Here is a 12,327-nt window from a genome sequence, read left to right as displayed (position 1 = left end):
CAAGCCATACAGCAGGAGGGGCACTTGAAACTACGAAAAACTAAGCCAATGGGTGTTGTCTAGTCTAGCGGTCTGCGGCCGGGACTGTGGGATAGACACAACGAGTACAACCCTTGACACCCATGATAATACTACCAACTTCAGGCATATATATATATTGTATCAAGATAGCAATTCACCCATAGTTAACCATTCTTCTCCTTTTCATTTATTCCCTTTTTTATAAATATGGTACACCAACCTTTACTCCCAATTCGAGCCTACAGACCACCTCACACAAACGAAAAGTTGGTTTATCCCAAAGGGCTATGCACGACCTTCCTAGAAAAAATGCAGCAGGCGTAGTTTCTAACTTATATACTATCAGGTCACAACAGTGTATTTTATTGATTAATATTGCAACTGTTTAAGGGTTAATAGACTATGTCAAGATATTATGCACATACAGCTCTGGTCTTAGTATCTGGACTATAACTTGTTTATATCATATCTGCAATGATTTTATTAATGAAAGATACTTTTTTGTTCTTTGCATTATAATATCCCCTGGACTCTAGCTATATCGCATGCAAGGTCCAAGAGTGACCTAATATATTAATTATGGGGAAGAAAAATGAGGACTCTAAAGCAAAATATCTACTCTTGCTGTAAATGGAAGAAACTATTTTGCACACTGTTTATAAATGTTGTATGTTTCCTATCCTCAATAAAAAAAATAAAAAAAAATAAAAATGTTATACCACAATAATATAAACAAAGCAGGAACTTGGAAAACTGTATCCCGGATGCTAATATAAAAGACATTAAATAGACAAATCAAACTGATATAGAATAGTTAGAAAAAGACACAAATTATAAATATAAATAGTTGTAGATGAAAATGGCCCAAGTGACTGTAATTTGTAAAGTGAAATATTCAGATATAGATCCAAACAAAAGCTTAGAATGAAAAGCTCTGCTAACAATATAAAGCCAGACACTGAAAATGAGATCTTCTTCAAACCCTTCTGCCCTGAATAAAAAGCAGTACAAGGTGCATAAGTGTGCAGCATTCTCTGTGACCAAGATTTTCAAGCTAAAGGAGAAGAAATAAAAAAAATCTCTATTCTTGGAGAATGAAACGAATTTGCAGAGCGACATGTCCCATCTTGCTATTAGATCAGAGTTCATAATTGGAAATATAGTGCATTATGCTCAATAACATAAACATATCAGTGTTTTAACAGATACGCTTGGTGTTGCTTTTAGTTCTCACTTGCTATTAAATTACCATATTTGTTACAACAAAAAGGCACTTTATTTCCATATGTTGGATGTCATTATTATTATTCAGAGAAGAACCAGAGAGGAGGTATAGGGATACAGGAGTGGACACCGCTAAAGGGTCGAGCTGACAAAACAAAAGTATAGCACAAAGGGAGGGGAACAGAGGTGCTAATGAGGGTTGGGTGTAAAGAGATAGGAATAGAGACTGTGAAAAGTGGCTATGGAGGGACAGGAACAGGTGTAGAGGAGAGGTCATGAAGGAAGACACTGTGGTAGCAAGAGTAGGAGGTTAAGCAGGTGGGTATTTTAGTGGGAGTGTTCTATAGAGATTAAGGTATAAGCATGGGGTAATGTAGCATACAAAGTATATGGAGTGAGTTTTACTAGACCAGAATAGGAGAGAGAGGACGGAAGATTGATAAGCAGGGAAATGTAATGAGAGGATGGTACAGAGAGTGATAAGTTGAAGGAAAAAGGGCAGGTAGCTGGGGTGGGGTACGGAGACAAAGGAGGGATTAAAGGGAGAGTGTATCCTTGAAGAAAAGTTAAATGAGGCCATTTAAAAAGGAAGCAGTCCATGAATGGTAGCATTTATTCCACTGAATAAGGAGATTATGATATTGAAGGAGATGGAAGGGTATCAGTTCTGCTAGGGGTAGTTAAATAAATGTTTACGTTCACCACTCTGACTTTTGGTTACACTAGAATATCAGTTGCTGATATTACTTGTATGTCTGTATCTGTGATCCATAGTGTTATTACTTCCTGTTTCCCTTCTCTAGTGAGACAGTAATGAGACTGATCATGTATATTATGGTATCTGTTTATGCTACTATATTTTATATTAGCACCAAGGAGCAAAGCAAATTCCCCCCATTTCCCTACTATACCACATACATTATATATTTTTCCGATTTGTTGAATTTTTTCTCCAAATATTTGATTGATGTTTTGCTGGGAATTTTCACCATTGAGAGCTCCTTGTTGTATCTGGTCAGGTTACACGGCATTAAACACACACAGAACCCACCATCCTTCTCAGTCAGCAATCCTGTAGGATAGACAAATACAGAACACACAGTAAGGTTTAAATACATATTAAAGACAAACATTATGCAAAACAATGATGCCCAATTACAGTCCTAAAAGTATTGAAAAGTTTTCTAGTAGAACAGGTGGATACACTTTTTTTTTTTAAATGAGGGATTTAAATATGATTTAGTGGGGTTAAGCATTTGATCTAGTCAGTCTCTATAATTATTTAATCACAGGTTTACTTGCACTGAAGGGATTGAAACAACAAGATTAACATGTGGTTGGAAGCCCATAATCATTCTCCCCTTTAGTTTGCTCCCAGTGATCCATTTTACCTGGTGGAGTATATTCAATTGTTTGCAGATACATAGTTTAATTTTATATCAGCATTTAAATAGCTGAAATTGCCTGTGGTATCCCTACCTATACTGAAATAACAAAGTTGTGTAAACACAGCTAGCAGAAAAAATAACACTCTCAGTGGGAGGTAGGTGAGATAGTATTTTAATTTCCAATAGATCTCTCTAAGGCCCTGATATTCAAAACATTGTCAGACTGATGAGAAATTGCCTGTTTGAATTCGCCAGGCTAACAGTCCATTGGTCTGACAATATATTCTAAGATGTTATATAGGTTGAACTCGATGGACTTCAGTCTTTTTTCAACCTTATCTACTATGTTACTATGTATCTACTATGTTACTATATTTAAATATTTACATTATATTGAGAATGCACAATCGCGATCGCAATATTCATATTTCCCAATATTGGAATCACAATATTGTGTTTGTAATATTCATATTTCACAATAGTGCAATCGCGATGTAGTGTTTGTAATATTTATATTTCACAATATTGCGATCGCAATTGCATGATCTTGTTTTACTTGTAATATTGCAATCGCACTGTAGCAAACGTGTTTTATATTAATATTAATATATAGCTATATATTAATATAGAACACGTTTGTTTCAAAGCAATCACAATATTATAAGTAAAACACGATCACATAATCACAATCTAAATATTGTGAAAAAACAACATTAATGCTTAACTGATTAATTTGTTTCTTTACGGATATGGTGAGTCCACGCTTGAGTAATTACTGTTGGGAATATCACTCCTGGCCAGCAGGAGGAGGCAAAGAGCACCAGAGTTAAACTGTTAAGTATCACTCCCTTACCCACAACTCCCAGTCATTCGACTGAAGGGAAATTGAAAAAAAGGAGTAACACAAGGTGTAGATGTGCCTGAGGTTATAATCAAAGAACAGCTTTTTTAAAATAAAGGGTGGGGCCGTGGACTCACCATATCCGGAAAGAAACAAATTTATCAGGTAAGCATACATTTTGTTTTTCTTTCCTAAGATATGGTGAGTCAACAGCTTGAGTAATTACTGTTGGGAACTAATACCCAAGCTAGAGGACACGGATAAATAGGGAGGGACAAGACAGGCAGTCCTAAACAGTAGGCACCACCGCTTGAAGAACCTTTCTCCCAAAAGAAACCTCAGCTGATGCAAAAGTATCAAATTTGGAAAATTTGGAAAAAGTATGTAAAGAAGACCAAGTTGTAGCCTTGCAAATTTGTTCCACAGAAGCTTCATTTTTAAAAGCCCAAGAAGAGGAAACAGCTCTTGTGGAATAAGCCATAATTCTCTCAGGGGGCTGCTGTCCATCAGTCTCATAAGCCAAATGAATTATACTTTATAACCAAAAAGAAAGAGTAGTAGCAATAGCTTTCTGACCTTTACTTTTCCCAGAGAAACAGACAAAGAGGGCAGAGGGCTGGAGAAAATCCTTAGTCGCATGTAAGTAAAATTTAAGAGCATGTACAACATCCAAATTGTGTAACAAACGTTCTTTGGAAGAAGAAGGATTAAGACACAGAGAGGGAACAACAATTTCCTGGTTGATATTTCTATTAGAAACAACCTTAGGAAGGAAACCTAACTTAGTATGAAGAACCGCCTTATCAGCATGAAAAATAAGATAAGGGGAATCACACTGCAGAGCTGAAAGTTCCGAGACTCTTCGAGCAGAAGAGATAGCAACAAGAAACAAAACCTTCCAAGATAACAACTTAATGTCTATGGAATGCAACGGCTCAAACAGAGCAAGCTGTAAAACTTTAAGAACAGGGTTAAGGCTACAATGAGAAGCAACAGAATAAAAGACAAGCCTGATTTTGACTAAGGCCTGACAAAAAGATTGCATATCTGGCAAAATCCGCCAAACGTTTATGTAATAAAACTGATAAAGCAGAAATATGACTGACAATCCCTTCTCCGGGCCTACCTGAAGAAAAGATAAAATTCTAGGAATTCTAATTCTACTCCAAGAGTAGCCCTTGGATTCACACCAATAAAGATATTTATGCCATATCTTATGGTAAATCTTTCTAGTAACAAGCTTGCAAGCCTGAATCATGGTCTCAATGACCAACTAAAAAAAAAAACAAGCTTAGCCAGAATTAAGGGTTCAATCTCCAAGCAGACAGCTTCAGAGAAACAAAATTTGGATGAAGGAAACGACCCTGAATCAGGAGGTCCTTCCTCAGAGGTAGTTTCCAAGGTGGGAGAGATGACATCTCCACTAGGTCTGCAAACCAGATCCTGCAAGGCAACGCAGGGACTATTAGAATCACCAACGCCCCATCCCGTTTGATACAAGAAATGACTCGTGGAAGGAGAGCAAATAGAGGAAACAAGTATGCCAACCTGAAAAACAAAAGGAACTGCCTAAGCATCTATCAGAATGGCCTGCAGATCTCTTGACCTTGAACCGTACATTGGAAGCTTGGCATTCTGATGGGACACCATCAGATCTAACTCTGGCACCCCCCATTTGAGGACTAAGCTAGAAAATACCTCTGGATGGAGTTCCCACTCTCCGGGATGAAAAGCCTGTCTGCTCAGAAAATCTTCTTCCCAGTTGTCTACTCCTGGAATGTGGATGGCAGATAGACAGCAATTGTGGCTCTCTGACCACTTAAGAATCCGAGTAACCTACTTCATGGCTAAGGAACTCTGAGTTCCTCCCTGGTGATTGATGTAAGCCACGGAGGTTATGTTGTGTCACTGGAACCTGATAAACTGGGCTGAAGACAACTGAGGCCAAGCCAATAGAGCATTGTAAATCGCCCTCAACTCTAAGATGTTGATGGGAAGAGCAGACTCCTCCCGAGTCCAAAGGCCCTGTGCTTTTAACGAATTCCAGACTGCTCCCCAGCTCAGCAGGCTGGCGTCTGTGGTCACGATCACCCAGGAAGGTCTCAGAAAGCATGTGCCCTGAGACAGATATTTCTGAGAAATCCACCATGGGAAAGAAACCGTTGACAACTGTTCTAACTCTATTCTCTGAGATAGATCCACATGGTCACCAGTCCATTGCCTGAGCATGCACAACTGGAGAGCTGTCAAATGGAATTGAGGAAAAGTAATGAGATCCATGGCCAGACCGAATACCTCCATACATTGAGCCACTGAAGGATGAGCAGTAGCCTGAAGAAAGAGGCAAGAGGAAATTATTTTGTTTTTCCTGTCAGAAAAATCTTCATCAATAGAGAATCTATAATGGTCCCTAAGAACACTACTCTTGTAGCAGGGGAAAGGGAGCTTTTTTTCCAGATTCACATTCAGTCCTTGGGAACAAAGAAAAGACAACAATATCTCAGTGTGAGATTTCGCTTGTTGAAAAGATGGCACCTAAACCAATATGTCGTCCAGGTAGGTTGCCACAGCAATTCCATGGGAACTGATCACTGCCAAAAGAGCCCCCAGAACCTTTGAAAAAATCTGAGAGCTGTGGCTAGACCAAATGGAAGGGTCACAAACTGGAAATGTTTGTCCAGAAAGGAAAATCTCAGGAATCTGTGATGTTCCCTGTGAATAGGAACATGAAGTTACACATCCTTTAGGTCTATGGTTGTCATGAACTGACCCTCTTGTACTAAAGGAAGAATGGAGCGTATAGTCTCCATCTTGGAGGATGGAACTTTGAGAAACATGTTTAGACACTTGAAGTCTAGAATGGGATGGAAAGTTCCACCTGATCTCATCCCGGATCGGGGGCAAACCCTTCATGCTGATTTGGAATCAGCTGCGGGTTTCTTTGATTGTTTCCCCTTTGTTCCAAGACTGATTGGGTTTCCAAAAAGACTTGGATTGTTCCTGCTTGGAAGAAGAAGGGGAAGTCTTTCCTCTGAAGTTACGAAAGGAATGAAAATTACTCTGATGTCCTTTAGGTCTATTCTTCTTATCTTGAGGTAGAAAAGACCCTTTTCCACCCGTAATATCAGAGATAATTTCTGCCAAACCAGGTCCAAACAAGGTTTTGCCCTTGTAAGGAAACGCCATAAGCTTGACTTTATAGTAAACGTTCACAGACCAGGATTTCAACCATAATGCCCTGCGGGCTAGGACAGTGAAGCTAGAAGTTTTAGCTCCTAGTCTAACAACCTGTAAAATGGCATCTGCAATAAAGGAATGGGCCAATTTAAGAGCTTTAATCCTATTTTGAATTTCATCCAAGGAAGCCTCTACTTGAAGAGAATCAGACAAGGCATTGAACCAATAAGATGTCTCACTAGTCACGGTGTAAGTACACACCGCAGGTTGCCATTGGAGACCTTGATGAACATATATCTTTTTCAAATAAGCCTCCAGCTTCTTGTCCATCGGATCTTTAAAAGAGCAGCTATCCTCAATAGGAATAGTGGTTCTCTTAGCCAGAGTGGAAATGGCCCCTTCAATTTTGGGAACAGTATACCAAGGGTCTTTAATGGAGTCCTCGACAGGAAACATTTTCTTAAAAATGGAAAACGGGGAAAAAGACACCCCTGGTTTCTTCCATTCCTATGAAATAATCTCCCTAGCCCAATCCGGCACAGGAAAAACCTCCGAAGTGGAAGGTTCATCAAAGAAACTATTAAGTTTACTAGATTTCTTAGGAGTAACAAAGACAGGGGTATCAGAGTCATCTAAAGTATCTAAAACCTCCTTTAACAATACACAAAGGTGTTCAAGCTTAAATCTGAAGGATACAACCTCAGTCTCATAAGAAGAAATTATACTGTCCGAATCTGAGATTTCACCCTCAGAAAGTCTCGATGTATCTTCCTCAGCAGACTTATGAGAAAGGGCAACTTGGGAAGCAGAACTGAGGACAGGAACCTTACTTTCTGAATTTCAAGATTTCCTCTTGTGTTTTCCCTGTAATCTGGTAATGGCAACTAATGCCGCATTTACAGCTGAAAATACCTGGGCAGCAATTTCTGCTTTTAAATAAACTCCACTAGGAGTTATAGAGGAACCACAGGGTACTGCATGTGATGCCATTGAGGCTTGGGACATAGCAGGAGAAAGCAGAGGTATTATTTTAACAACATCATCCTGAGAGACATTAGGCTCAAAAATGTTACCCTTTCTTTTTAGAATTTAAATGTTAGTCTCACACATGCTACAGTGCCTGCTTCATGCCCAAGTGTAACCCATACAACAGGATTATCTATGTCCCAATAAAAAAGCAGTGTCTTTAAGTTTGTTACGTGCATGGTCTCCCCAGCTGGAAAAAAAGCACTTACTTGCTCCGCTGTCCGTCATGTAGACAGTTACATGGTATGAGAAGACACAGTTCTTCACAGAGACCTTTGAAAAAAGAAAGAACAGAGTAGCCAACTCTGGCTTTCTAAACTAGGGCAGCAATTGTTAGGAAAACGCAGTAAGTACCCCTTTACAAGTTCCTAACAGCTAGATTTAGAGTTTGGCGGTAGCCGTCAAAACCAGCGTTAGAGGCTCCTAATGCTGGTTTTGGGCTACCGCTGGTATTTAGTCAGTCAGGAAAGGGTCTAACGCTCACTTTGCAGCCTCGACTTTTCCATACCGCAGATCCCCCTACCCCATTTGCGTATCCTATCTTTTCAATGGGATCTTTCTTACGCTGGTATTTAGAGTCATGGCTGAAGTGAGCGTTAGAAATCTACCGACAAAACTACAGCCGCAGAAAAAAGTCAGTAGTTAAGAGCTTTCTGGGCTAACGCCGGTTTATAAAGCTCTTAACTACTGTGCTCTAAAGTACACTAACACCCATAAACTACCTATGTACCCCTAAACCGAGGTCCCCCCACATCGCTGCCACTCTATTAAAAATTTTTAACCCCTAATCTGCCGCTCAGTACACCGCCGACACCTACGTTATCCCTATGTACCCCTAATCTGCTGCCCCTAACACCGCCGACCCCTATATTATACTTATTAACCCCTAATCTGCCGCCCCTGCTATCGCTGACCCCTGCATATTATTATTAACCCCTAATCTGCCGCTACGTACACCGCCGCAACCTACGTTATCCCTATGTACCCCTAATCTGCTGCCCCTAATACCGCCGACCCCTATATTATATTTATTAACCCCTAATCTGCCGCCCCCAATGTCGCCTCCACCTACCTACAATAATTAACCCCTAATCTGCTGACCGGATCTCACCGCTACTCTAATAAATGTATTAACCCCTAAAGCTAAGTCTAACCCTAACACTATCACCCCCTAAGTTAAATATAATTTAAATCTAACTAAATAAATTAACTCTTATTAAATAAATTATTCCTATTTAAAGCTAAATACTTACCTGTAAAATAAACACTAATATAGCTACAATATAAATTATAATTATATTGTAGCTATTTTAGGAATAATATTTATTTTACAGGCAACTTTGTATTTATTTTAACCAGGTACAATAGCTATTAAATAGTTAATAACTATTTAATAACTACCTAGTTAAAATAATTACAAAATTACCTGTAAAATAAATCCTAACCTAAGTTACAATTAAACCTAACACTACACTATCAATAAATTAATTAAATAAAATACCTACAATTATCTACAATTAAACCTAACACTACACTATCAATAAATTAATTAAATAAAATAACTACAATTATCTACAATTAAACCTAACACTACACTATCAATAAATTAATTAAATACAATACCTACAATTAAATACAATTAAATAAACTAACTAAAGTACAAAAAATAAAAAAGAACTAAGTTAAAAAAAATAAAAAAATATTTACAAACATTAGAAAAATATTACAACAATTTTAAACTAATTACACCTACTCTAAGCCCCCTAATAAAATAACAAAGACCCCCAAAATAAAAAAAATTCCCTACCCTATTCTAAAATTAAAATAGAAAAGCTCTTTTACCTTACCAGCCCTTAAAAGGGCCATTTGCGGGGCATGCCCCAAAGAATTCAGCTCTTTTGCCTAGAAAAAAACATACAATACCCCCCCCCCCCAACATTACAACCCACCACCCACATACCCCTAATCTAACCCAAACCCCCCTTAAATAAACCTAACACTAAGCCCCTGAAGATCTTCCTACCTTATCTTAACTACACCGGGTATCAGCGATCCGTCCAGGCTCTGATGTCTTGATCCAAGCCCAAGCGGGGGGCTGAAGACATCCATCCTCCGGCTGAAGTCTTGATCCAAGCGGGCAGAAGAGGACATCCAGACCGGAAAACATCTTCATCCAAGCCGCATCTTCTATGTTCTTCCATCCGATGACGACGGCTGATCTTCAAGACCTCCAGCGCGGATCCATCCTCTTCTTCTGACGACTAGACGATGAATGAAGGTTCCTTTAAGGGACGTCATCCAAGATGGCGTCCCTTGAATTCCGATTGGCTGATAGGATTCTATCAGCCAATCAGAATTAAAGTAGGAAAATTCTGATTGGCTGATGGAATCAGCCAATCAGATTCAAGTTCAATCCGATTGGCTGATCCAATCAGCCAATCAGATTGAGATCGCATTCTATTGGATGTTCTGATCAGCCAATAGAATGCGATCTCAATCTGATTGGCTGATTGGATCAGCCAATCGGATTGAACTTGAATCTGATTGGCTGATTCCATCAGCCAATCAGAATTTTCCTACCTTAATTCCGATTGGCTGATAGAATCCTATCAGCCAATCAGAATTTGAGGGACGCCATCTTGGATGACATCCCTTAAAGGAACCGTCATTCGTCGGGAAGTCGTCGGTGAAGATGGATGTTCCGCATCGGCGGGATGAACTACATGGATCCGGAAGAAAGAAGATTGAAGATGCCGCTTGATAGAAGACTTCAGTCGGATCATGGACCTCTTCAGCTCCCGCTTGGATGAAGACTTCAGTCGAATCATGGACATCTTCAGCCCCCCGCTTGGGCTTGGATCAAGACATCGGAGGCTCTTCTGGATCGATCGGTGAACCTGGCGTGGTGAAGACAAGGTAGGGAGATCTTCAGGGGCTTAGTGTTAGGTTTATTTAAGGGGGGTTTGGGTTAGATTAGGGGTATGTGGGTAGTGGGTTGTAATGTTGGGGGGGTATTGTATGTTTTTTTTTTACAGGCAAAAGAGCTGAATTCTTTGGGGCATGCCCCGCAAAGGGCCCTTTTCAGGGCTGGTAAGGTAAAAGAGCTTTTCTATTTTAATTTTAGAATAGGGTGGGGCATTTTTTATTTTGGGGTCTTTGTTATTTTATTAGGGGGCTTAGAGTAGGTGTAATTAGTTTAAAATTGTTGTAATATTTTTCTAATGTTTGTAAATATTTTTTTTATTTTTTGTAACTTAGTTCTTTTTTATTTTTTGTACTTTAGTTAGTTTATTTCATTGTATTTATTTGTAGGTATTGTATTTAATTAATTTATTGATAGTGTAGTGTTAGGTTTAATTGTAGATAATTGTAGGTAGTTTATTTAATTTATTTATTGATAGTGTAGTGTTAGGTTTAATTGTAACTTAGGTTAGGATTTATTTTACAGGTAATTTTGTAATTATTTTAACTAGGTAGCAATTAAATAGTTATTAACTATTTAATAGCTATTGTACCTGGTTAAAATAATTACAAAGTTGCCTGTAAAATAAATATTAATCCTAAAATAGCTACAATATAATTATAATTTATATTGTAGCTATATTAGGGTTTATTTTACAGGTAAGTATTTAGCTTTAAATAGGAATAATTTATTTAATAAGAGTTAATTTATTTCGTTAGATTTAAATTATATTTAACTTAGGGGGGTGTTAGTGTTAGGGTTAGACTTAGCTTTAGGGGTTAATACATTTATTAGAGTAGCGGTGATATCCGTTCGGCAGATTAGGGGTTAATAAGTGTAGGTAGGTGGAGGCGACGTTGTGGGGGGCAGATTAGGGGTTAATAAATATAATATAGGGGTCGGCAGTGTTAGGGGCAGCAGATTAGGGGTGCATAGGTATAATGTAGGTTGCGGCGGTGTACGGAGCGGCAGATTAGGGGTTAATAATAATATGCAGGGGTCAGCGATAGCGGGGGCGGCAGATTAGGGGTTAATAAGTGTAAGGTTAGGGGTGTTTAGACTCGGGGTACATGTTAGGGTGTTAGGTGCAGACTTAGGAAGTGTTTCCCCATAGAAAACAATGGGGCTGCGTTAGGAGCTGAACGCTGCTTTTTTGCAGGTATTAGGTTTTTTTTCAGCTCAAACTGCCCCATTGTTTTCTATAGGGGAATCGTGCACGAGCAGTTTTTGAAGCTGGCCGCGTCCGTAAGCAACGCTGGTATTGAGAGTTGCAGTGGCAGTAAATATGCTCTACGCTCCCTTTTTTGGAGCCTAACGCAGCCATTCTGTGAACTCTAAATACCAGCGGTATTTAAAAGGTGCGGGGGAAAAAAAGCATACGTAGCTAACGCACCCCTTTGGCCGCAGAACTCTAAATCTAGCCGTAACTGTTTTAAAGCCACCACTACCTGATTGCAAGGAATGACATGGAGTATGGCTATACCCCAAAACTTGCTTGTAGAGGAAATCAAAAATTTCTTCAGAGACTTCACCTCCTCCATGCTCCAAAGGCAAAGAGAGTGACTAGGGGTTGTGGGTAAGGGAGTGATACTTAACAGTTTAACTGTGGTGCTCTTTGCCTCCTCCTGCAGGCCAGGAGTGATATTCCCAACAGTAATTACTCAAGTCGTGGACTCACCATATCTTAG

General features: G+C 39.1%; 1 protein-coding gene across 1 annotated transcript in view; it reads right to left on the bottom strand.

Annotated features, from left to right (window-relative positions):
- Nucleotides 1–12,327, bottom strand: part of ASIC2 (acid sensing ion channel subunit 2) — a 796,537-nt gene that overhangs the window by 117,195 nt on the left and 667,015 nt on the right. Inside the window, exon 6 of the mRNA XM_053699697.1 lies at nucleotides 2,164–2,317. Coding sequence (XP_053555672.1) covers nucleotides 2,164–2,317 — 154 coding nt within the window. The remainder of the gene's footprint in view (nucleotides 1–2,163; nucleotides 2,318–12,327) is intronic.

This window comes from Bombina bombina, chromosome 1, assembly GCF_027579735.1.
Source record: "Bombina bombina isolate aBomBom1 chromosome 1, aBomBom1.pri, whole genome shotgun sequence".
In the NCBI taxonomy this organism is placed as follows: domain Eukaryota; kingdom Metazoa; phylum Chordata; class Amphibia; order Anura; family Bombinatoridae; genus Bombina; species Bombina bombina.
Note: the sequence above shows the minus strand (reverse complement) of the source record. Positions and strands in the feature narration are given on the sequence as shown.